Source organism: Equus quagga, chromosome 18, assembly GCF_021613505.1.
Source record: "Equus quagga isolate Etosha38 chromosome 18, UCLA_HA_Equagga_1.0, whole genome shotgun sequence".
NCBI lineage: Eukaryota > Metazoa > Chordata > Mammalia > Perissodactyla > Equidae > Equus > Equus quagga.
Genome location: NC_060284.1, coordinates 21,583,953 through 21,610,179, shown reverse-complemented (window position 1 = coordinate 21,610,179; position 26,227 = coordinate 21,583,953). Strand labels below are relative to the sequence as shown.

Genomic DNA, 26,227 nt, shown 5'->3' with positions numbered 1-26,227 from the left:
TATCTTTCTCAGCTTTGACACTGGCTCAGGTTAAACCAATCATTTCTTTAATAGTTATTTTGGAACTGTGTTCATGATTTCTGGAGAATGTCATGAGTAATTCTCTTGGCTATTTTATATCTAATAACCCATATTGTTAATAATTTATGCTATTTTTACAAATATAAAAGTTTGTAAACAAGAATACGAAGAAGAAAAATTTTAGGGAGTATACAACTTGGCTGTGTTTTGAGTTCATCAAATGTCTTAAGCCACCTTTGGAACATTTAGAGCTTGGCAGTAACCCAAGGTGGGTTCTGCCAAAAGTCATTTTCCCTTTACTTTCACAGGCTCAGTATTTTACAAAAATTGTGTGCATATTTTCTCTGTGTTCATCTATTGGTGATGCAATGATATAGATTGTTACTTTTATGCAAATTTCTCTTATTTGATCAGAAATGTAAAAATCATATTTTTGTCTTCACTTATCCATTTCCCCTCTTTCCTCCCTAATGTCATCATAACCCAGGTATCTTTTGTTATCGCATGTTGTATTTTCACTTGAAATATTAGAATAATTAACCACATACTTTCAAGAACCCAGTAAAATGTACCCATTTATATTTCTGTTATTTGGCTAGGTCTATCTATTGACCTATTTTTCTTTTCTTAAATAATAAATCATCCTAGTTGTTTGTTCAGGGTAGTAGGGTACTGTACCTAAACCCAAACCCAGATTAATATTCTTCTTTCACTATGATGAGTTATCTCATTTGTTAAAAACAAAAAAAGAAATCTATGATACTATGACCCAGCCAATTTAATTACTGGAAATAATTATCTAGCTAAATTCTATTTAGAAAAGTGAATATTTTTGAGGAGTCTTAACATGGTTTCCATTTGTGTTGGAGGCAGTATGTCAGAACATCAGAGCATCAGGTTAAGGCCTAGAAAACTGACAGCTAGGCTGATGTCTTTAACTAAAGTAGATATTTTACAGACCTCAGCCATTAACATCAGTCTCGTTAAAAGAGGGCTTTCATTTGAGATCTCAGTCTTAAAGGGAGCTCAAGCACTGAGGCTTCATTTTCATGCTCCTCTCCAGGCTCACCATGTAATAGTCTTAAAATGAGGTTGTGGATTAAAAATACAACAATAAAACATTTTGAATTGGTCTAAGAGTCTATATTTTTGTGGATTAAGTTTTACTAGGAAATGTTGTAGTGAATCTTACCGTATTGCTTTGAATAAGATTTTGAGAGTTGAAGCAAAGAAAACCACATTTGAAAATATATCATAGTTCTTGCTGCTGAACACAAGTTTAACCATGGAGTTGGTGTGTATATTGATGTACCCTGTAGTTTATAAGACTAAAATGTGAATTCTACATACTCATAATAGCAAGTATTTTTATTTCATTACAAGGAAAAGAAAATTATTTGTTCTCTGGCTAAATTACTACTAGTCCAGATACTCATTCCAGATATAGATAATAGAAACCAGAATTCCACATATATATGTTTAATAGGAATTTCAGATATTCAGTTATATAAGATATTCCTCATATATTAGTAACAGGTCAAAGTCATCAGTTATTTTTTACATCAGGTCATTTAATGGTTCATTGAGACAAACAGCTTCTTTCTGGCAGTATGTGACACCTGAAGTTCCCCATAGAAAGGTCTGAAAATTCCATGGAATGAAAACATTGATTTGGATAAGATAAATATGAACCATTTTCTCTTGTATAAAAACCAGCAATGTGACAAGTGATTGTTATCTGCTGTTAGTTTCTAACAAGAAAACAGACATTTTCCAACAACTCTACATCCTTCTTCAATAGTGGGGTAATACTTAAAGGACAGCAATTTGCTAAGAATAAGACAATACAGAAAATAATCAATGCAAATAAGATACTGATTTCATTTGATGCCACTCCAAGCCTTATTCCTAGCCTTATCTATCATACTGTTTTTATTGGCTATTTTGGTGAAGGCTCATGCATGAAATCAAATGACTGGTTCTATGCAGAATAGGCAGGAATGAAGTGGACTTAAGGCCAGATGCTGAGGCCTTGTGCACATTCAGGGCTATTCCAAAACTCAGTTAGGACTCTGGAGTATCAACAGTGCTGTTTGGTTACAAACAACCAAGTGGATATTTGGATTGCCCATATCCACCATATGAATATAATCACGTAATCCATATGGACTGCTCCAAGTTCTGCCCACTGGGAAGAGTTCTCTTCCCTGATATCATTCACGCTTTAATGCAGTAGCTATCCACTTCTAACTGATGTTGACATTCAATGCGGATCTATCTATAAATCAGGCCTGAGCTTTTTAACTCCTCCATTAACTGGTAAAAGGAGTTCTCTAGGAAGGCTGATGGAACAGCGGTAAAGTAATAGAACAAGTATCATCAGGGTATTACTGCCAGGTCATCAGCTGCTGTTGCTAATGGCTATGTTGTTTAGTAAAGACACCCATATCAGAAACTACAGCTGTGATTGGCATCAACACACAATTAAGTTTGTAAGTTTAATCTTGGAGTTATCTTCAAGACTTATCTGGTGTTTACACCAGCCAAACGGGTGGTAAAATGGATATGGGATGTGGTAGGATCACTACCCCCACATCTTTCAGGTCTTTGTGGCAGTAGTATATACAGTTTTCCACAGGGATGTGGTTAGTATGCACAGTTTCCTGCAGGGATGTGGTAATACCTTAGGTTTATTGGTGGGGTTTGGGGCGGGGGGATTGCAGAAGAGATAGTTGCAGGGGCCTCCACTTGTCTCTTCCCTTCCTGCCATAATAGCCTTTACTTTGTGAGTTAGGGGTTTTCACTATACCCTGATGTTGGAGGAAAAAGCAACGACAAAAACTGGGCTCACGGTCCCACTGGATCCCCTTGGAAAAGAAATTGGGCGGAAACTCTGTTTATCACCTGGCCTTGATAAGCTTCCACTCTATCCAGAGTGCCATGATAGTATTTTGGATTTCCAGGGATTATCAGTGGTTCAAATCCAGTATCTCACATCCCCCAGAAAGGCTGAGAGTTTCTCTTTCCCCAGTGTTCAGTCATCTAGTAAATGACCACAGGTCCATCTGAAGAAAAGAAGGCTTGGGGTAGAAGTCACTGTATATACCTATGACCACCATTGCGGGGTTCTTCCTCAAAGAGAACCTGCCTCCCCCTTAAGCGAGGGAGTCTGCTCTAGGAACTGGCTTGCATCTGGGAACTGAGTGAGAGGCCATGAAACCCAAGTACAGTGACCTGAATTAAGTTTATGCTCCTCAGACCTAGAATTTTTCCACCTATATGTCAATATATTAATAGTAGACTATGGTATATTTAATTTCTATGGATCTTTGATCAACTAACCATCACCACAGATCCCTGCGGGTCAAAAGATTCTGATTCCACTCCATCCTGTGGCTTCTTGTGATAATAACTTCTACATTTTCCGTGATGGTAAAGCACTACCACTTAGACTCTACCATTCAGAGAGTCCAATATTCCCATTTAAATCGGGATCTTATTCTGATGACATTTCTTAACAGCTTGGTAAAGAATGTTCTTTGATTGCTTAGGGACTGGTTAGAAGTGGTTAATCAGATTGTGCATGATAAATCTATCTCTACAATTCTGTCTTCTTGAGCCTTTGGACCCTTCCTATACAGTATACTAGGAAATTTATAGCATTTCAACCTCATTGACTATAGCCCACAGCTGAGTCCAGGCTTTAAATTGCCAAGCTATCATACTATTAATAGTGCTCCCACGTGCTTGAGCAAAGGCTGCTTTCCACAAGCAAGGAGAATTAAGAGTGATTGGAGGTTCAAAGTTCTTAGTCTTGCCTATGTCTGCTCAAATAATCCCCATCCCTTGTCTTGGAGTTCTACTCTTTCTGTACCCAGTGCCCTTATCTTAGCACAAGAGATTTGGTTAGTGAAAGATGTATTAGTATGTAAATTCTACGAACTTTACAGTGGATTGTGTCCTCAGCCACATCTGCCTTGTGACTACAGGAGATAAAGGACTCCTTCAAGATGCCGTGGAGATTTCCTGATTTTCTGTTATGTTCTGAATTGAGCATGAAAAACCTTTAATTTTTCCCTTTCTCTGTGTATTCCCTCCAGATCATTTAGAGGCAGGCCTCTGGTCATGCAGTCTTTATAGACACTGGTTCGCTACGGTGAATACATGCCAAGACCACATGATCTTCTAAACTTTGCCCTCCAGCTGCACTTAATCTAGCACCATGACCAGTGCTAATTTGAATAATCATGATGCCACTATATACCACAGGTTACTAGTGTCCATTTACCCTCAACAAGGAAGTTATCTGAGCATTCCTTGATAATGAGCAAACCAATCTCAGAATCCCATTTTGGTGGTTAGTTCCCAGTCATCACTCTTATTACCAATTACTATATCAGAGTCTAGCTAAAAAAATGGCACACTCAAATAGGGCAATTAAGGAGGGTTTGATAAAGAAATACTTAGGTGCGAGCAAGGCTAAGGGAAACCCAGAAGAGATGCTAAAGCACCCAAAGGATAGCACCAGTAGGGAGCGATTACAACCCGTAGGCCTGAAGAGGCAAGGGGAAGGAAACAATTATCAAATTATAGAGACAGTAGTTATTGCTGTCGGAGGGAACCATTTAGCAGGAGCTGAGACCTTCAATAAAAAGATTCAGCCAATGCACTGCAACCCAGGAAAGAGAGCCAGAGGAATAAATATTTCAGTCTCCTTCTCCTGTCCTGCAGTCATCTGCCAGGACGTCCCATTAGCCAAACTCGACAAAATAAAGGTGAAAATAGGAGCCATCTGCCCTGGCTGGGAGGACTATTTTATCACTGAAATTGTTTAGAATTGCCAGCATATGATGGGCGGGGGAGGGGGGGGGGGGGGGGGGGGAGCAGTTTTACTATTACTTTAAAAGTTCACTACCAACAATGTACTCCCTTACTGCCTGCACCAAGGGTGGGCTCCCTCCCATCCACCTCCCCTTGGTATATCCCAGACCAGCAGCTAGAGGGTAAGGGAGCCCAGTGGGTCATAGAGCAGGGTGGAGAAGGGCAGAGATTGGATCTCAACAGGCAAACAGGAAACATCTAGCCAACTCTATTAAGTCTCATTTATACATGGTCTGTATCTGCAGTGTGTTCTGGGTGTCAGCAAACACCCAGTGAACCAAATCGGCCTATTCTTGTATGGCACATGAGCTAAGAGTGATTTTTACATTTTTAATGATAGAAAAAATAAAAAGAAGAAAAATGTTTTCGACACATGAAAATTACATGAAATTTAAATTTCAGTGTCCATAAATTAATTTTATTGTAACACAGCTACAGTCATTTGTTTACATATGGCTGCTTTTGCACTAGAATGGCAGAGTTGAATAGTTGCAAGAGAGACCAACGGCCCACAAAGTCTAAAATATTTACTATCTGGCCTTTTTACAGGAAAAAATGGCTGATCTCTGGTTTGTTTATATTGTCACATTGTTCTTATTTCTATGGCTTTGTAGTATGTCCCCATATTTAGTAGGGCAAATTCCCCTTCTTTACACTTCTACTACATACCTTTGAGATTAGATTTATTGAGTTTCTCTGAAAACAAAGCAAAAACTTGAATTGCCATTGGGTTTACCTTGAATTTATAGTTTTATTTGGGGAAAATTAGTATCTTATCATTTTAGTTATCTAATATAACAGATGAAATATTTATTCTTGTCATCTTATAATAGATTTTCTCATCACAATAATGGCAAAAACTCATATAATGCATAGTATGTGCCAGGTAGCATAAGTGTTTCACTGTATTAACTCGTTTAACCTTTACAATCTTGAATAAGATAGATACAATTAGCATCCCTATTAGAATGTGCATAATGTCTTAGAATACATGAAGAAACTGAGATACTGAGAGATTGTCACTTTCATAATCACGTGGCTACAAAGGCAGTCTAACTCCATATTCTTTGTTTTTATCTATGTGCAATACTGTCCCTCAATAAAGACCTTGTGTATTTTTTTTTATTTTCTAGTTATTACTGCTTTAAATAAATATTACTGATTTAGGTTATATTCCACACAACTGGATGTTTTTATTTCTAATAATTTGCTGGTGTGATTCTGTTGGATTTTTAGGTAAATAATATCATCTTTGAATAATGGCAGATTTAGCTCCTCCCTTCCACTCGTTTCCTTTACACGTGGGCTGGCAGGGGCCTTCAGTGCTGTATGAGACGGTAGCAGCAGTAGTGCTCAGCCTTCTGCTGCTCCAGCTCTTAGGAGAAATCATCTGAAATTTCTCCATTAAGAATATTTGCCATCTTAATTCTGTATTTTCCTTGTTCTGTGCCATCTTTTTGGTTTTTTGTTTCTTTTTTCTTCTTTTCTGACTTCCATTGGATGGTTTAACATATCACTATCTGTATAAGAAGTACCTGTGTGTGCTCTTGTACTTGTGTGTGCTCTCATGTCCTTCTGTTTCTGTAAACCACTCTTCACCTTCAATTACCTTGAATTTTGACTTGTAGCTTTTATGCATTTACTTTCTCTTTTCATTTTCTTTGTCTCTTAAGAGAGTAGTAAACTTAATTGAAGTATTTGATCACTATTACTTTCAATATCCATTGTAAAATCTCCTAAGTTTGTTTCCCTTATTATTTGAGTACTTCCTCCAAAAACTATGTTCAGTGTAGATGTTTGTGAGGCAAACCTTCTGAAACCTCACATGCCCCCAGACATCTTGATTCCCCTCTCACGTTTATATGACACATTCAAGACTGTGCTGGAAGTTCTAGTCAAGGGTTGTAGACAGTGTAATAAAAAGAAATAAAAGCCACCTAGATTGGAATGGAAGAAATAAAACTGTCTTTATTCACAGACAGCATGATCATCCGTGTAGAAAATCCTTCAGAATCTACAAAAAAACTAATAAGTAAGTTTAGTAAGGTTGCAGGATGCAAGATCAATATAGAAAAATGAATTGTATTTCTCTATACTAACAATGAACAATTAGAAATTGACATTTAAAAATCAGTACTTATAATGGTGTCAAAACAGGATAATCTGATCCCCAAAAAAGTGCAAACCTTTATACTTAAAAGTATAAAACATTACTGACAGAAATTAAAGAAGACCTAAATAAATGGTGTATATTCTGTCTTCATGGATCAGAAGACTCAATACCATTAAGATGTCAGTTATCCTGCACATTGGCAGTATGTTAAAATGTTAAACATACACCTATTGTATGAGCCAGCCATTCCGCTTCTGGCCAAGAGAAATGAAAGCATGTGTCTACACAAAAACTTGCACATGAGTATTCATAGCAGTTTTCTTTGTAATAGCCACAAACTGGAAACAACCCAAATATCCATCAAAAGGTGAATGGCTAAACAAATTGTGGTACATATGTGTAATGAAATATTAGTCTGCAATAAAAAGAATGAACTGTTTATAAACACTACAACATAAATGAATCTCAAAATAATTATGCTGAGTGAAAAACAGCAGACAAAAGGGACATACTGTGTGATTCTACTTATATAAACTTCTAGAAAGTGCAAACTAATCTATAGTGACATAAAGAAAATCAGTGGTTTTCTGGAGATGTGAGTACATGTGGGGAGACATGGGAAGGAGGGCTTACAAAGGGACGGGGAGCACTTTGAGAGTGGGAGACATGTTATCTTGACTGTGATGATGCATTGGTGTATCCTTTATGCTGATTTATCAAATTATATACTTTGCAATTTACTTTATGTCAATTATGCTTCAGTAAAGTGGTTTTATATGAGAAGGTAGGGAAAGAGAGACATGACACTGAATGCTAAGTAGGAGTTAGTAAGTTAGGAATGATAATTGTGGGTGGGGAAGGCAAGAAAGATTCTATGCAGAGACAACAGCGTATACAAAGCTGGGAAGAACATAATGTGTTTGAAGAACCAGAACAAGACCAATTGTGGCTAAAGCTTAGTGAGCAACGTGTAAAGTGAGGCAGTTTGATGCTGTCGAGGTATACAAGAGCCACATCATGGAGGATATTGAAGGCCATGTTAAGGATATTGAACATTACCTAAAAAAAGTAGGACCCCATTGAGGTTTATGCTTAGTAGGGACATTATCCAATTGTACGTTTTTAACGGATTCCCTCTGCCTCCAGTGTGAGAAATGGATTGGAAGGGACAAGAGTAGGTGCAGGGGACTAGTAAGAAGACTATTTATTGCAGTTTTCCTGGCTACGTATGTTGATGCTTTGGACTAGACTGGTGAAGTGGAAGTGGAAAGAAGTGGATAGATTTAGGTAGTATTTAGTAGGTAGCTTCAACAGGACTTGATATTTCATTATGGGAGGTGAGGGAGGGAGAGAGATGTCAAGGATAACTTCCAAATTTCTAACTTGTGCAGGTTTATAACTCAATGTGTTGTAATCCCCATCACTAAAAAAGCAAATGCTGAAGGAGGCCCAAATCTTATGGGCAAGGTTATAGCACTGAAATGGAGATGTTAAGTGGGCAGTTAGATATTCTAGACTAGAGCTCAGGGAGGATGTCAAATATAAATTTGAGAGTCACCAACATATAAAATGTGCTAATCAGAATCCCATTAGGAAGCTGAAGGTATACTCAACTGGAATTTTCTAGAGACTATTTACGCAAGTGTAGACAGGGGTAAGACAGCCACAAAGGCATGGGGGGGAACCCAGAGACTATCAACAGTAAGAAACAGTTACCACCCTTAGACCTGAAAGGTTAAAGAAAAGAAATAATGTCGAGTTGAGAGCTGGAGCTGTTGGAAAAGGGGCACCTCACAGAAGCTATAGTTGAAAGCAACGCAGCCACTGACAGAATGCCAAAGCCGGGAAGAAATGGGAGAAATAAATATATTACCTCTCTCTCCTCCTACCGTTCAGTATCCTAGTGGTGCATCCCATTGACCAACCTCAACTGAAAGTTAGAGAACCCAGGTGCTGCAGTCTATGAAGGTCAGAATCCCAGGACAAATAGCAAGATAGAGAAGGGGCAGTGAATGGATTTGGGGAGCAAATGAAGAAAAACGAACACAAATATTAAGTAAACAATGGGAAGAAGATCCAGAACCAAGCTGTGATGAATTCTGTCATTTAAAATTCAGGTAAAGGAGGAAGAGGAGACTATAAAGGAAACTGAGATAGAGTGATCATAACAAATAGGAGAAAAAGAATGTAATGTCCTGGAAACTTCAGAAAGAATATTTCAAGAAGGAGAAAATCATCAACTGTATCTAATAAGATTGTGTTGGACATGTGTTTTTTTACTTTTGGTTTTTGTTTTTTTGGCTACTCAGCATCTTAAGCCTGTTTTTGTGTTTACTCTCTTTTTGAATCTTGGTGGGAGGCCACGTTCTACTACAGAAGTCAAAAATTCCAGGCTCTCACCTTCCAGTCCCTCCTTGAAATAAGGATGTAAGCCCATGACCGAGGCCTAACCAGTTATATTCACCTACACTTTCAATTGAGGAGTTAGTGATATATAGAAACAGGGATGATGGAGGTTGTCTTCTGGTGGCAGTGGCAGTGGCAGTAGCAGTAACATCAACAGCACTCAGTTTCCAGGTGTGACTGGTGTCAATGTCCAGCAGCTGGGGTGGTACACATAGCAGTGTCCAAATTCCTACTGCTTAACCTTCCTTTAATCCTACCCATTTTTCAAACCTGGTATTCCAGGTTTATCTGTAATTATATGAGCTACTCAATATCTTTTCGTAAATTTTCTGCTTAAATTATCCAGGATTGGTTTCTTGGTGTTTGTAAGTAAGGACCCTAACTAATACAGAGCTCTAATCAGATAAAATTATTATAACCATTATATTTCAGTATATGAAGGTCATTGGTAACTTTAGCAAATAACCATTTGATTTGATTAATAAGGGCAGAAATAAGATTGGAGTGCTTAAGGAGAGAGTACACTGTGAGGAAATGAAGACATTCAGACAATTCAATGGAGAAATTTGGCTCTTAAAGGAGAAAGCAGAGCAATATCTAGAGAAGCAGCTGTGATTAAGGTATCAAATTATCTTTAAATGAGAGAAACTTGACCATCTTTAAATGCTCAAAGGACCTGGTGGAGAGAGGCGGAAGACATAATTAAGGGAAAGGAGAATCTGAGGATGAGTTGGTCAGTCAACGAAACATGCACCTTCCAGCTCTACTTGCCTTTAATTATTCTACTTCTAATTGGGGGGTGGGTCATTTTGAAAAAACAGATTCTGAGCCACATGTCCCTTTATTTATAACTACTATAAAAAGCTTATTGAATTTTGTGATGAAGGAAATTCAAATAAATTACAATAATGTTGAATATTGCTGCAGTATACCTTTTAGGGCTGTGAAGTTGGATGGTCTCTGGTATTGCCATTAGTAAGCAATTAGGTATCAGATCATGATTCATCATCTCCTACTTTTCAGCATTTTCAAAGAATAAGTTATAAAAATTTTACATGCATACTTAGGATATCAGGATGTCAAAAATATTGAATGTTTTGTATCCATCAAAATAAAAGCAAATAACTTTCCCTTGAGGAATCTTCTTTTTAATGCCAAGGTTTGCATATGCTATTGGTATTTATGAATATGGAAATATTTTCTACAAATGTCTCTACTCTCGTAGAATATTTGATATGAAATTAGAATAATAATACTTTATAAGGAGTTAGTCTGTTCAATGAAATTAGGTAGCAATGGCTAAACTGGTCATTAGGGAAAGTGATTTCTAAGATAATTATTTCTGAACCGCGCTATGGTAGTAGAAAACTACTTAAGACAAAGTATTGGTCTCTAAATACTAGCAAATTCCCTGGAATATTTTCGACAAAGGATAAGAACATCTTTCCATTAGTCTTTTTTTTTTTTTTTTTAAATCATGGCACCATGGTGTTTCTTGGCTTACCTTTAAAGATTGCTGGATTTTTCCACTGAGAAAAATATTTATTCTGGGATTTCTAGCATTATGCAACTACTTGATTTTCCTAAACAATATTCTTTCTTTTTTTTGATGTGGCCAAGGAGTTAAAGAATTCCTGGCACATTCTCACTGCAGTTTCAATGTTTTTTCAAGGTCATGTGACTATATTTGAAGGATAGTCCTGGGGAGGCTCACAGTTGCCTGTGTGAATTTCCTTGTGTACGAATGAGTGTTTTGAGACTGGTCAGCTTAGCACATCTGTCGTAAATGAGTCTACCATGCTGTTTTCATTGAGTTGGACTTCTGTATAAGCATAGAGCCTCAGTCATTTATGAAAGAGGAAAACAACTCTTCCCTGCAAAGATCATAAATCCATTTGTCATCAGAACGAGGACTTACCAGTCTTTTTATTTTTTATTGCTGCAACTAATAAAATTGGTTATTGGAAAAGAGGGAAAGAAACAAAACTAATAACTTGGTTTAGGACAAATCAAGGCCTTTCAATCTTGACTTTGCACTTTGTCAGGTGAACACAGGCTTAAGTGTTGTCTAAAATGAGATGCTTGCCGTAAAAGAACATTGAAAGTCTTGATTTTTCTACTTGTGGACTATGTCTGGTATAAGGGAAAACACGCTTCATCAGCCCACTCATAATCCAGGCATAGAAAGCAAGACCCCCATGGAAACCTCTATTAGGAACACCAGCAGCCTGCCACTGTCTGGGCTGTGTGTTCTCTAGTTTATGAGCTTAATACACTAAAGAAACTTCTGTTTCTAAGAAGATACATTTCTTTCCTTACAGTACTTTGGAGAATGAAACATACCTACATTGGCCAGATCTACATTCAGTAGATCCTGTCAACTCTTGCTTATTAAGATACTGATTATCCAGTTCTGGCTTATCATGATTGCTACATTCTCCCTCTCCTCCACCCTGCTGCTTGTTTTGGCCCATTTACTGCTCATTAGGAACTCTTCCAGAACAGACGACTCAGTATATTTGGCTGCTTATTAGCAACAAAATGAAAGATTTGCTAAAGGATGTAACTTTCCTAATTGAATCTTCAGTGACTCCCAATCCATTAAGTTCATGCTCTTTGTGGAATGTTGTCCTTCATGATCTGGCCTTTGTTTACGTTTCTAGTCTTATATTCTATCTTTCTCCTCACATGTACTGTGCATTTCAGCCATAAAACGGCTAACAATTATTCAGTGTTTGCTAAGTGCTGGGCACTATGCCAGGTGCTGAATATATATGAAGTTATTTAATCCTCACAAAAAACTGTGAAGTATGTGTAGCTATCATCTCCAGTTTACACAAAAGAATGATGAGACTCAGAGAGACAAAGTAACTTGCCCAAGGTCACACAGACAATAATACTAGAGGCAGAATTTAAAATCAGGCAGTCTAGGTTCAGAGCCTGTGTTGTAAACCACTATGCTGTTCTCCTTCAAGTACGCTTAATTACAGCCCCCAAATTCTATGCATTTCCCTCACTTTCATGCCCTTCTACATGTAATTCATTCCCTCTGCTTGGAAAGCTCTTCCATCTTTCTTTCCAAGTTTAGGATAAGCAACTTCTTGATCTTTCAGGACTTAATTGAACTGTTACCTCCTTCAGATACTACTCCGTGGACTCTGCAGTCAGAATTAAGCATGCCTACTCTGAACTTGTGTACACTCTACTCTGCTTCCGTGACAGTATGGATCATATGGATGCTAATTACTTATTTTTATATCTTTCTGCCCCCAAGAGATTGCAAACTCGTGTAGAACTGGGACTGTGTTTTATTCATCTCTGTATCCCTAGCACCTCATGTAATGTCAGGCCCACAGCAGAAGCTCAAATATTTGAGGAATGAGTATTCTTTACATAACAACTATGACTTTGGAGACCTGAGTTTAAAATTAAAATGTGTTAGCTGCTTGACACCTTAAGCATCATCTATAAAATGAATATGATAATATCTGATTTGTATGTTTTTTATAGGAATCAAATGAGAGATTGTATGTGAAGTGTTTAGTAGACTACATGCACTTATTGAACTACTATCATCTTTCCATGATAATAAATATTTATGGTTAATCTAACATTCATTTATTCAATAAATATGTATTTAGTGCTTAATATGAGCCAGGAGTTAGAGAATATAGCAGTGAATGAGATGGGCAAAGACTCGCCCTCCTGGAACGTATTTGGAACAGCAACAAATTTCTGACATTTGACCGTGTTTGACCTAAAAAGAAAATCACAATGTAATATGGATCAACCTAATAACTGAGTAGTAGTCTACAAATAAACAAATCAGGTAATTCCAAATTTGGTAAATGCTGTGAAGGAAATAAATAGGGTTTTGAGATAGAGCATAATGGGAAATAAATTTTAGATGGAGTAGACTATGGAGACCTCGCTGAGAAGGTTGCGCTTAAGCTGGAGAGTAAAGGTAAGATTTAGCCAAGTGTATAAAGAATGAGGGGAAAACATGCCATGTGAAGGAACCAAAATAAAAAAACCTACAATCAAGAAAGAGTTTGACATATTCACAAGATTATTGGAGGATCAAATAAGATAGTATGGGCATAGATTTGTTAGCTTTGAAATAAAAGATGAACATTTATTTCTTCATTGTTGTGTAAGCCTAGACATTTCTGAGAGCCTAAGTATAGATAAAATATCCTCTTTCAGTCCCTGTTAGTCCTATGATTATGGGCTGAGACCTGGGTAAAGGAGATTTCATATGATGTACTAATTTTGTCCAATATTATAGTGGCATTTGCACTGTCCATTTTGCAAGACTGAGAAACCGCCAGCTGTTCGAATGGAAATGTGGAAATAATTTCTGCAACGTAATACAATGTCGAAATGCCTGTATTCATTACGAGTGAACAAGAGTTAGTTTTGTATTCTCCTGGGAACAGACCTAAGTCAAGCAGACCTGTCTTCATTGTCTTAAGACTTGCCTCAAGCCCACTCCAAGTCCCGTGAGCTTTAATATGTCTAGGTTCAAAACGAAAGTTACCTCCTGACTTTAGTGTGCAACTCATTCATAAATCTTATTTCTAGCATTTGGCCACATTACTTGTGATTGGCACTGTAGAAAAGTATTATGAATGCTACATTATGTATAATGTAGCCTTGCATATAATCACCTAATAATTACTATCCCACATATTTTTAGACAGCAAATTCTTTCCTAGGAGGGATATATTTAGTAAACTAAATAAAATGAGAAATTCCTACTTAAACAGAAGTGTTTTTAGTTGCTTGGAGTAAAGGAAGCACAGAATTTTATAACTCATTGGTTGCTGTCTTAACGAAAAATAGAGTACTTACGTTGCCTAATAATGCAAAAAAATTTCACGGCATCCTACTTTTTTTTTGTATTATGGAAAGTAAATTAATTTTAATTACTATTTTCTTTCACAGTAAATAACTATATAAACATAATTCTACGAACACAAAGGGTGCTTGGCAGGAGGGAAAGGAAAAAACTATTTTCCTAGTAATTTTCAAGGTAGTACTTTAAGAAAAACATAAACTGATTTGAAGTTCAGTGTCATTTTATTTATTTATTTTTTTTTCCCCAAAGATTGGCACCTGGGCTAACAACTGTTGCCAATCTTTTTTTTTTTTCTGCTTTATCTCCCCAACCCCCCCCGTACACGGTTGTATATCTTAGTTGCATGTCCTTCTAGTTGTGGGATGTGGGACGCCGCCTCAATGTGGCCTGACGAGCAGTGCCATGTCCGTGCCCAGGATCCGAACCCTGGAGCCGCCGCAGCGGAGCGCGCGAACTTAACCACTCGGCCACAGAGCCGGCCCCAGTGTCATTTTAAATTTATCTATCTAGTGATGAGAAATGAAATTAACGTTAAAAATATTTATCATTTCACTTAACATAATTTTAAACATTATATTCCTTTGCTAATCATCTTTACAATGTGGGTTCCTGTTGTTACCTGTATTGAACAAATATTATTTATTTCTTACTTATTTCTTAATACATCTGTTTCAATGCTAATGAGAATAAGACAGCTAAACTGAGGGGTCCGGGGAATCACAGAGTGACATTCTCTTTGGTGTGTTTCACTATTATATACAAACCAGTCAGCATAGTTCCAAAATCTATCTCTGTGTCTGTCCTCTAAATGTGTTTAAGTAGCCCCATTTTCCTTCCCAAATCTTTCCATCCAGTTCCAGAAAGAATGCAGACTTATACTTAAACTACTCCTTCCTTTCCCCACAGGAGAGTCAAAGTAAAAGGCTCCCTCTTCTTTCCTTAACTGACGTCAGATTAAATAAAACAATACAGCCATAGTGCCATTACAGTTTCTGATACATAGAAGACACTCAATAAAAAGTAACTCCTGGGGGCTTGCCCAGTGGCGTAGTGGTTAAGTTCACACATTCCACTCTGGCAGCCAGGAGTTTGCAGGTTCAGATCCCGGGCACACACCTTTGCACTGCTCATCAAACCATACTGTGGCGGCATCCCACATACAAAATGGAGGAAGACTGCCACAGATGTTAACTCAGCAATAATCTTCCTCAAGCAAAACCAGGAAGATTGGCAATAGTTGTTAGCTCAGGGCCATTCTTCCTCACCAAAAAAAAAAAAAGTAACTCTTGTGGTAGTGGTTGATGTTGATGTTGTTGTTGTCATTACTGATCCAAGTACTTGTTTCCTTAGAATCTCAAGGCTTAAGCAGCCATCAGTTTCAGTATTGTCAAAATTGACACTTTCCTGCAGAGTTCAAAACCAATATAAAACAAACTTACTACTAGTAGATAAGTTCTGGAGATCTAATGCACAGCATAGTGATTATATTGAGGATAATAAGTCAACAATACTGTATTTATAAACTTCAAATATGCTGAAAGACTAAATCTTAACTATTCTCAACACAAAAAGGAAATGATAAATACGTGACATGATAAACGTATTAGCTAACACTAGCATAGTAATCATATTGCAATATATAAATGTATCAAGTCAGCACGTTGTACACCTTAAACTTATACAATGTTATATGTCAGTTATATCTAAAGTGAAAAAAACCAATTTTAACAGGGAGTCTGGCTCCTATCTGAGGTTAATGGAAGTCTCTGGCCATGAGACATCAAGTATTCTTATCATTCTGTTAACTTTTTTAAGACTCAGGTAGGGGCCCACCCGGTGGCGCACCGGTTAAGTGCACACGTTCTGCTTCTGCGGCCCAGGGTTCACCGGTTCAGATCCTGGGTGCAGACATGGCACCGCTTGGCAAGCCATGCTGTGGTAGGCATCCTACATAGAAAGTAGAGGAAGATGGGCATGGGTGTTAGCTCAGGGCCAGTCTTCCTCAGCAAAAACAGGAGGATTGGCAGCAGATATTAGCTCAGGGCTAATCGTCCTCAAAAAAAAAAAAAGACTCAGGTAAGCTGTTGATTGGTTTTAGCATCTCTGAACAAGTTAATAATAACTGTGACTTTATTTGCTTTTTAAAATTTGCTTGGAATGACTTACCCTCTGCTGATCAGTTTTAGACAAATCATTTAGAAGGCAGTGGAAAGAAGGGCTAGGGATTAGCATCTGTTTTTCTTGAAAGCAAAATTACTCATCCATCTGTGTATTCATAATGTGAAATGTTTGTTCTCTATTTGTATGAAACATTGTTTGGAACTTTGTACAGAACACTCTGCTACTATCCTCAAATTTCTAAGAAACCAACATGAACAGTAAATGACTTGGAAGATATTTATTATTCTGTCTTAAATGTCTGATAGCACTGCAAGTAAAATAAAGTTGCTAGTTTACAGTTACTCCTAAGGACTAGTCTCATGATCCTTATTATTCTCAGCTAAAAATACCTATTGACTTCAGGAGTGTTCAGCAGTAATATTCATTGTCCATGTAGCACCCCAAAGATACATTTTTTTCTGTTGAAAAATACAGATCTTAAAAATTGTCTAAAATTAAATGAGGTTAAATGAGGTGAAGTGGTACTATTTTAGAATTCTGGAATGTTGAGGTATCCTAAAATCATCTAGGGTAATCTGTCCTGTGATACATGTCCTCTTCCTGTGGATCCATTACTTTTATAATACACCCAGGGGTGGGACACTCACAGCCTTGAAAGACAACCCACTTTATATATTTGGGGGAGCGAGGTGGCTGGAGGGGAAATTCTTACAGTGAGTAGACATTTATAACTCTTCACCTAGTTTAACTCTGGAGCTACTTTGTTGGTCTAAATCTATTTGGTTTTATTTTTCCTTGCATACGTGCCCTTCCTTCCATATTTTGTACACGACCTTTTAGAATCTGGTTTCTCTGCAGGCCACTGGTTTCTTTCAGTCTTTCACCTGATTTTATTTTTATTGGGGAGGACACTGTTCATCCGAATTTTTTTTAAACTTACCTTTCCCGTAAAGTCATATTCTTATTTAGAGACCTAAACATTGATATAAGATTGATGTCTTCTCTGAATGTTTTTGAAGTTTTATATCCCAAAGTCTCAGATGTCTATGACTGGATTGACATTCATTTGCCTTGAAGAACTCTAAAATGGCACCATCTCATGACTGCAGGGTTCTCATCATTCGTGTGGAAAGTACACTACCAGATAATCTATCCCACAGATATGGAACAAAAAAGCTCACAGACCGAATTAAATCAAGTCAACGTAAAACACATAGCAAGAAGCAAGGGGAAAGGAACAGAGGAGGTTAATGTGCTTAGGATGAGGTGCAGGCAACATGGAAGACCCACACCGCCTGAATCCTAAGTCCCCTGTGTGTATCTCCCTCCCTCCCTCCCTCCCTCCCTTCCTCTCTCTCTCACCTCCGTTCCTCCCTCCTTCTCTGTCTCTTTCCCCCCCTTCCTTCCTCTCTCCCTCTGTAAGGATTTTGCCCTCATAATGTTCCTTACAGCTATTGAGAGCCACTAATAGAGAGGAATGGTGGGAGATAAGACAGTCACTGTAGATCGGGACAAAAAAAGGTTTAAAGGTCAAACTAAGGAATGTGAACCCCCACCCTTAGACAGCTCCCTGTCAACAGCCAGCGTAGCCACCTAGTGATGTAAAATGCACTTTTATTCATTATTTTAGTGAGTTTTGTTGTCATGAAGAAAATTTAAAAATATAACTTTAAAATGTATTGAATTATTTTTTACCATAAGTAAGAGAAAAAATATATATGATGATATAATTTGAAGGAAATAGTATTTGGGGAAAAAAAAGGAAAAATGCTCTAGTATTAAATTCAAAATTGACTTTACCATTTCAGTCCTATTCTCCCAACTGGGCCTTCCACTGAAAGGACTCTCACCTGTCCTGAGCAGCTCATCTCTCCTGTCGCATTTATAGCTGTAAGGGCAGTATCTTTATCTTATGATCCAGTTCCAACCTACCTTTTCAGTAATTCCTTTTCTGATTAGTACAAAGAGTAACTTCTATTCAGAACCTCTCCAGTATTTACTCTGGATCTCTCTTCTCAGCTGGCAGTTTTCTTTACATTTCTGCCTTTATTAGAACTATTTATATATTACATTCTTTTTTACTTAATTTTAAGCTTCTTGAAAAAAATCATATTTATATTTGTATTCCCACCGGGCTTCCCATGTACCTTCCTAACACGTTTGTGATATTCAAAAAGTGTTTGTTGAATATATGGAAGAACTATTGTACAACCCAATGTAGCATCCCAGGAATCAACTCAGAGAGTAGCAATGTCTCCTAGAGCAAGGGTCAGGAAAATTCTCCTGGAAATATTGGGAACTATTTTAGGCTTTGCAGAGCAAGAGACAAAATTAAGGGTATTACTTAAGAAGTTATGTAATACAAGAGAAAATAGATTTCCATGGGATTTTTCTTTGTGAAATTCAAAATGCAATAATTTAGTACAATTTTTTGTAATACAAGTCTACTAATGAGAAAAATGGAATACTTTTGAGGAGGATAAAATTTAGCCTATTACATTTCCCTTTCATCAAAATTTTCTTTTCATCTGTTAATGCTGACCTGTAATGACATTTTGCATATTTTACATATTTCTTCTTTGAAAATTCTTTTTACACAAATAGGTACTGCCAAATACTGCAATTCATGAACATATGATTTTAATTGAGCATATTCATTGCTTGGAAGGAATTTATAAAATTCTGTTAGAGTCTTCTCTTGATGTTTGCCTTCTAGAATGTCATTACCTTGTAGATTAGTCATTTCCAATTGCAGGTTAGGTGGAAGCTCCTGAACTGCACAGTTAAATGGATTTTGAAAGATAGAAATTTCTTGCATCTAAGTCTAAAAATGCTCCTGAAACTGAGCTCAAAAAATCTACCCACTGCAAGTTTGTGTGGAAATGGAGATCTCACTTATTGTTTTAATCTTTGACAGCACAGGAAGTATATAAAGCTGCTTAACATTGTGATTCAAACATTGCTTGTCATTAAAATGACTTTACCACAGTGTATGTTTCACGTATAAGCATTGTTTGACCTTGTAATTTTAGATTTAATTCATTAATAAACATTATAGAGTCTGCAGCAAAACCTAATTTCTAAAGCTCTTCGTCATTCAGGAATAGAGATTGAACGCAGTTCTCATTCAAAAAGATTTCAGTCTTAGTCTTAAAAAATCTCAATAAAACTTTATCCCTGCTAAGCTGTCACTGTTGTGTGACAGAGAAAGTCAGGCTATTCAGTTTCTATTCTGACAAAAAAATTCACAGAACTGGTGAAGGGTAAATTTTACAACAGTCAGTGGAGTTCACTGGCAGACGCTACTGGTTCCATAACACATGCTAGATTCCTGTATTTTCCTCAGAGTACCTGATGGTGGATAATATAGTAAATATCCATAGTTTTAAACAACTTACATTTTCACAAGTTGTGTAAATTTGTCCAATAAGTCTTTTTCCAGTCCATCATCATCAGCTTTATCACATTTTAGCAGATTCCACTTTAGCTTGTACTGATTTAGTGTTTTAACTTCTTTGAAAATATTCTCACCTTTAGTCACTCCACAAACTATTCATACAAGTTAATTCTTCAGTCACTTGAAACTCAGCATTGACTCCTCAAATAAGCAACTGAATAGTATTACTAGCATCTACTGATTCATCAAGAAGCAAGGAAAACCACTCAAAAGCATTTTCTTTGTTTTTTAATTGACCGTTAATAATGCTCCAGTGTCCTCGACATTTCAAGAAACTGTTCTTGCCAAAAGTCTAACAACCTTAAATAAGTTTATTTTGCTGCATGATTTAATTAAATCACTATCAATAAGCAATTTTCCTTGCTGGGCTAACAGATGAACTACTCAAAAACATACTTTGGTTACAACTTCATTTTCATTTTTTTGTGAAGTTCTGTTGTGGTAAGATATTCCATTTTAAATTTCGTAATATTTCTGTTACATTCCAGTGGGATTGGAACATTGTGTCAAGTGCTTGGTCTGATAATGTTGATGTATATTGTTTTGTTTTGTTGTTAGCACAGCTATAGTGTCATTACATAATAAAACACAAAGCTTTGACATCTAATTTGATAACAAAATAAATCACATTCCACTGTGCCTTAAAAACACAACATTCCACGTCCTCTTTTTTCTTCTTTTCTTGTTTCGACACATGGATATACACTGGTAACAAAACAAATGAAATAAAATATCACGCTTAGTCAGTATATGTTCCACTCAAAAACACTGTCAAATTTTAACTGCATCCCTGCAATTTGCAGTGCAACAAGCAGCAGTGGAAAGCATTGAGTGCCATACACAGTCTCTGCCACAACTGCTCAACTCTGCCCTTACAGTACAAAACAGCTGCAGACAATGAATACATGAGTGAGCAGGACTGTGTGCCAATAAAACTTTATTTATAGATATCGAAATTCTAATTTCATATCATTTTCACATCTTGAATATTTTTCTTCTTTTGATTTTTTCAATATATAAAAATGTAAAAGCTATTCTTAGCTCACGAGCTCTACAAAAACAGGCAATGGCTTGGATTTGGCTTGCAAACCATAGTTTGCCAGCCTTGTTTTAGGATTTGGCTTTGAGGAAATACTATTTGCTTGTTTAAATTTATTCCCCATAAAACCATTTGTAGTAAATTGTCTGGAATCACTTGCGATTGAGGAATAAGATATTCTTTTTTAAATTTAGATATAATTGACAAATAATATTATGTTAGTTTCAGGTGTACAACATAGTGATTCAATATATGCATTTATTGAGAAATTCTCACCACAATAAGTCTAGTTAACATCCATCAGAATATTCTTAAGGAGACATTAATCAGTTATTAGAGTTGTCGTGTACACCAGAATATAATACAAGAAGTTGGAATGCAACAAACATACTTCTCACCTAGGCTACTTAAGTCAGAAGGTACTAGTGGACTTTGTCCTGCCTCAGTATTTTCATTTTAAAAACCCAAGACCATTATATTAACTTTAATTAGAGAGTTTAGGTGAGCCAGAACATTATTTAAACACTTCACATGTTTGGGAAAGAAGCCCAGGATAACTCCCAAACCTGGGCAGTGTGTCAACAGCAGCCTTTCAGAACACCAGCCCCTCCTACATTTATTGAGCTTCTGGGTGGATTTTCTAGGAAATCCAGTTTTCGTTTCTTATCTATGTTATTTAGGGCATCAGAGGCAGCCCAGGAAGAGCAGGACTGGTTGGGTCTCCAGGCCCTCGAGGAGCAAAGGGTTCATCAGGCCTGCCAGGAAGCCCAGGAGTTCCAGGCCCAAAGGTACTTTAATGCTTTATTCTGATGGATGAGCATTATTGACCATTCTTACTGGTCCCGAGTTCATTGGCTAGATTACAAGATGGTAAGATTAATAGCTTTTAATGAAATTTGGCTAATAAAAACATATTAGGGAAAAAGGAAAGTATGTGGCCTTGACTGATCCATCTCTTGTGATAGCCACAGAGCATATAACTTGCCAAAAGAACTCATTAAGTTAGGGATTGGCAATGCTTTAAAAAATACTCTTTGACTCATTTGGTTCTTCTTCCTTCTCTGTCATCCACCTTCTCCTCCAAAACAGAGAAATCTTACTTACTTCTAGATACATACTTTCTCAGATACACTCCCTGTACCTCCATGTCTGAACCTAACCAACCAATGAATACACTTGATAAAAGTACAGATGATTTCCTAGAGTTAAAGTGTTAGTAATTAAGTCTTGCATTAACATCCATTGCATAGAGTATTGTCACGTGTCAAAAGGCTTTCCAAACAAAACCTCTCTTAGAGATATCTCAATACAGAATTGACCCACACAACCCAGAGATTAGTCCAATGCCTAAGCTATTTCATAAAAGCCTAGGATTAAGACATTGACACTCTCACCATTATTACCTCTTAGATTTTCATAGTTCCACTTCTAAAGAATTTTCGGATATTCCTACCCATTTGGATAAACTGAAAATGGTACTTCCTTTTCACAGTTTGAGCCTTCTGTTAATGCTTATACCATGAATATCCCTTTCCACTAAAACTCAAGGTACTTGAGCAAATGCTAAAACTAGGAAAAGAAGTAAGATCCCTACCTCTTTATGTGTGAATAAAAGGATCCATATTTGTCAAGTCCCAGAGCTGTATCTTTGTCTCAAGACAGTGAAGTATAATTAGCTAATCGTAAAGAATCTTTGGTCAAAGTCTCCCAAGCATCATTTGTCATTAACCTATCTCTAAACTCCTCCTGATTCCTCAATTTATTTTTAGAAATGGTGTGAACGACATTGCAACTCTCATTTCAACAACAAAATAAAAATAAATTTTACAAAGATTTGCCTTTTTAAAATAAAATAATGGTGATTAAGTATATCTTTACAGTGAACTTTCAGAAGATAAAGAGGTTTTATATCAAAGGAACCTTGGAAAACGTAAGGGAAATTTCTTAATGATGGGATTAATAAGACAATCATGGCAAAAACCGGCATTCACACTTCAGGAGACACTGCTGTTTTCTGGTATCAGATAGCTGAATCATCTCTGTCTAGTAAGGAAAACACAACAAAATAATATCAGTTCAAATAAAATACAAGTTCCATCAGAAGTAAACACCCCTCCACACCGCAGACCCTCATTCTCTCTGTAGCCCCACTCTCCTCCTCCTAGTTTTGTAGGTCTCCCCTTCCCTCCTCTTTCCACATCTATGACCACAATCTCTGGGATTTTCTTTCCCCACTGCTACACTTCTTGCTCCTTATAATCAAATATTATTTATGTGGAAAATAGTGGTGGAGAGAATGATCATGCAGAACTTCATTTTACCAGTGCCTTGTAGTATGCCTAAGGATGGGCTTGTATTTAGGTTTCATTTAAAAATCAGTATGTTTGTAGATCCTAAAGTCAAGATCACCTTTCTTCTTGTCCATAGGGTGAACAAGGGCTAACTGGTCAACCTGGAATTCAAGGTAAAAGAGGTCAGCGAGGAGCACAAGGTGATCAAGGACCATGTGGAGAGCCTGGCCTGAAAGGGCAGCCTGTATGTGCCAACTCAGAAATTCACTAAGCACTTGTTCTAGAGAATAGGCCACTATTACACAATAGTGATTGTTGTATCTATTCACATTGCAGGGAGAACATGGTGTTCAAGGTTTGACGGGTTTCCAAGGATTCCCAGGCCCCAAAGTATGTTTACATGTTTTCTGCTTATCTTCTAGCGATCTCAAAAAAAAAGATGTCGAAATAGCAATATTTCGTCTCTGACTTGAGCATTTATTTTTTTTAATCTGAAAAATTTCAGTTGGTATGGAGTTATATATTTGAGTTTTGAATATGTTAATTTTAAAACTTATGTAAAACTACATATTTCCCTAGCCGTTTTATTGAATAATTTGTTTTTGTCCCCTCTCATTTCATTTTCCCAAATATTTTATTATGAAAATTTTCAAACATACGGCAAAGTTGAGAGAATGAGTGAACACCCATATACTGATTACCTAGATTCTACCATAGCATTTTACTCTACTTGCTTTATCATGTACCTGTCCATCTGTCCAGCCCTCTCTCCCTCTCTCAATCCATTTTTGGTGTATTTGCAAGTAAATTGCAGGCCTCAGTACAATTCCTCCAAAATACTCCTCAGGCACTTCATTAACTATCACATCCTATTTTTTAAAAGTCAATTCTTAATAGATTGGTACAGGATTATTTCGTTTGTAAAATATTCATATAGAGCTAAAGATTTTTACTTTTTGTTTTTTATTATATTTCTAGGGTCCTGAGGGAGATGCTGGCATTGTTGGAATATCAGGCCCTAAAGGTCCTCTTGGACAGAGAGTAAGTGCAAAGTCATTCTACCTGCCCAGAAACTGTGATTCTTTGCTGATTGTAGGAATTAGGGTTAAGAACTCTAAAATTAATACACTCCAAATAACTTAATAAAATGACTTTTAAGGTAGAAACGTTAGAGCACATGCAGAGGTTCTCAACCTTTTTCAGTTCATATATTAGTTTGAGCAAAAGACCCCACAGACCACCCATACTTCTCGGATCTTATTTTAAACGGAATCATCAGAATTAATGTGAAAACTGGATAATGTGTTTATTAACTCACACCAGGAACAAAACCATAAAGCAGTTTCATGTTATAAACATTAATACAAGCAGGGACCAGAGACCACCCCCAGGAACCACCTGGACAAGGCTTGCCTATGAGCAGAGCTCCTCAGACTAAACTTGGAAAAATATTTCCCAATAGCTGTGTTTCCCCAGCTCAGGGGTGGGTATCCCCAGAGAGTGATGAGGAACTGCTTAAAGAGTTGCAAAGATCAGGGTCTGGAGAACTCCGATTAGCTGTTTAGCACCTGGAATAGCAAACTGTAGAGAATACAAATAGGGCGGACACGCCACTGACAGTTACTCGTTATTGTTTCTGTTTGTCTTTTTACTTTTTTGTTTTGTTATTCTTTTATTAACCACAGTCTCATAATTGATGAGATGGTCTGTAAAACTGAAAAGAAAAAAAAGCTCTAAAATGTCAAACAGTGGTGTGACTGCAGTAATCGCTCCTCTGTGACTGACAGCAGCTGCTGGGGCAAGGGAAGGGCGGAGAGAGCAGAGACAGGAAGGAGGAGAGCAGCTCAGAGGCAGGAGAAAAGAATCGGAGAACTTTACAACTGAAAACTGTCTTGTGTGAAATATTAAATGAAAAGTCCTATTTTTTAAGTCCTGCACCCCTTCCCTAACTCTTATGCAATAAACTCCTTTCACTAATACAAAGAGCAATGTTGTCATGGGAAATGTTTGTTTAAAGACCCTTCTCAACATTCCTTCAGGTGCAAATTTATTAATTATTTTTATGATTTCTGAAGAACCCTGGAAAGCTAGTGCTTTTATGTAAAGTCCAGTTTTTGATTATCCACAGGCGAATTGTATGTGGCTAGGCTTCTCTATAATAAATATTGCTTTTAAGTTCTTACATGTATTAAGTTCCCCACTAATTAAATCCGTTCATTCTGGTTTTATTAAGTTCACAACTAATTAAATCCTTTCTTGATATCGTCAAAGAGGAGTTGGCTGCCTGCCTAGCATCTGCCCTAAGCAGAATCTTACCAATGCTGGGCCTCTGTAGGGCTTTGCAGCTCCAGAAATTTCATGAGCTGACCAGTAGTCAAGCTCTGGTAACCAGCTCACAAATACTAATTTATGAGATATTCCTTTATTAAGTTATTATAGAAACAAGTGAAAAGTCTTGATAGGTTAATATTTAGCAAAACTCTTATGTCCCAAGTACTGATGTTGAGCTTGTATCCCTTATATCATTCAATCCTCATAAAGATCCTGTGAGAGATGCTACCATCCCTATCTTGCAGATGGGAAAACTAAGTCTCTGAAAGGTAATTTGCTCAAGGCCATATATAGCCAGTAGGTATAGGAGCCAGAATTTGAATCCACATCTGATTGACCAAATAATATGTTAGAATTCTGCTTGCCAGTTGCATAATTAGAATATAGAATGGATATTAAGTGGCCCAGTGCCTAGTTCTTGCTCAGTGATCAATATTCCATGATTAAATAAATTAATAGAAGTAGGAAATCTGGATTAATTGTGCTCTAATTCAAAGATATATTTATATAGTTAACTGGTGCGAGCCATTACAATCATAGCACGTTGTCTTTCGGACACATGAGGATAAACATGGCAATTTTTTGCTCTTTTGATCCACTTTTTCTAGAGTCCATGTACACCTCTCCATTCTTTTAACAAATTATTTTAGAGAGTCAGATCATGGTCAAGTTTATTAAATTAAAGCCTTCTTGACTTTTTTTCAGT

The 26,227-nt window shown here is 37.0% G+C and overlaps 1 protein-coding gene across 9 annotated transcripts in view; it reads left to right on the top strand.

Annotated features, from left to right (window-relative positions):
• Positions 1-26,227, top strand: part of COL24A1 (collagen type XXIV alpha 1 chain) — a 348,320-nt gene that overhangs the window by 281,401 nt on the left and 40,692 nt on the right. For all 9 annotated transcript variants that reach the window (XR_006886072.1, XM_046645896.1, XM_046645897.1 and 6 more), the window contains 4 exons: positions 21,580-21,687; positions 23,327-23,434; positions 23,527-23,580; positions 24,169-24,231. Coding sequence is in view for 8 of the 9 variants with exons in the window: in XM_046645896.1 (XP_046501852.1) it covers positions 21,580-21,687; positions 23,327-23,434; positions 23,527-23,580; positions 24,169-24,231 (333 nt within the window). In the remaining variant the exon portion in view is untranslated. The remainder of the gene's footprint in view (positions 1-21,579; positions 21,688-23,326; positions 23,435-23,526; positions 23,581-24,168; positions 24,232-26,227) is intronic.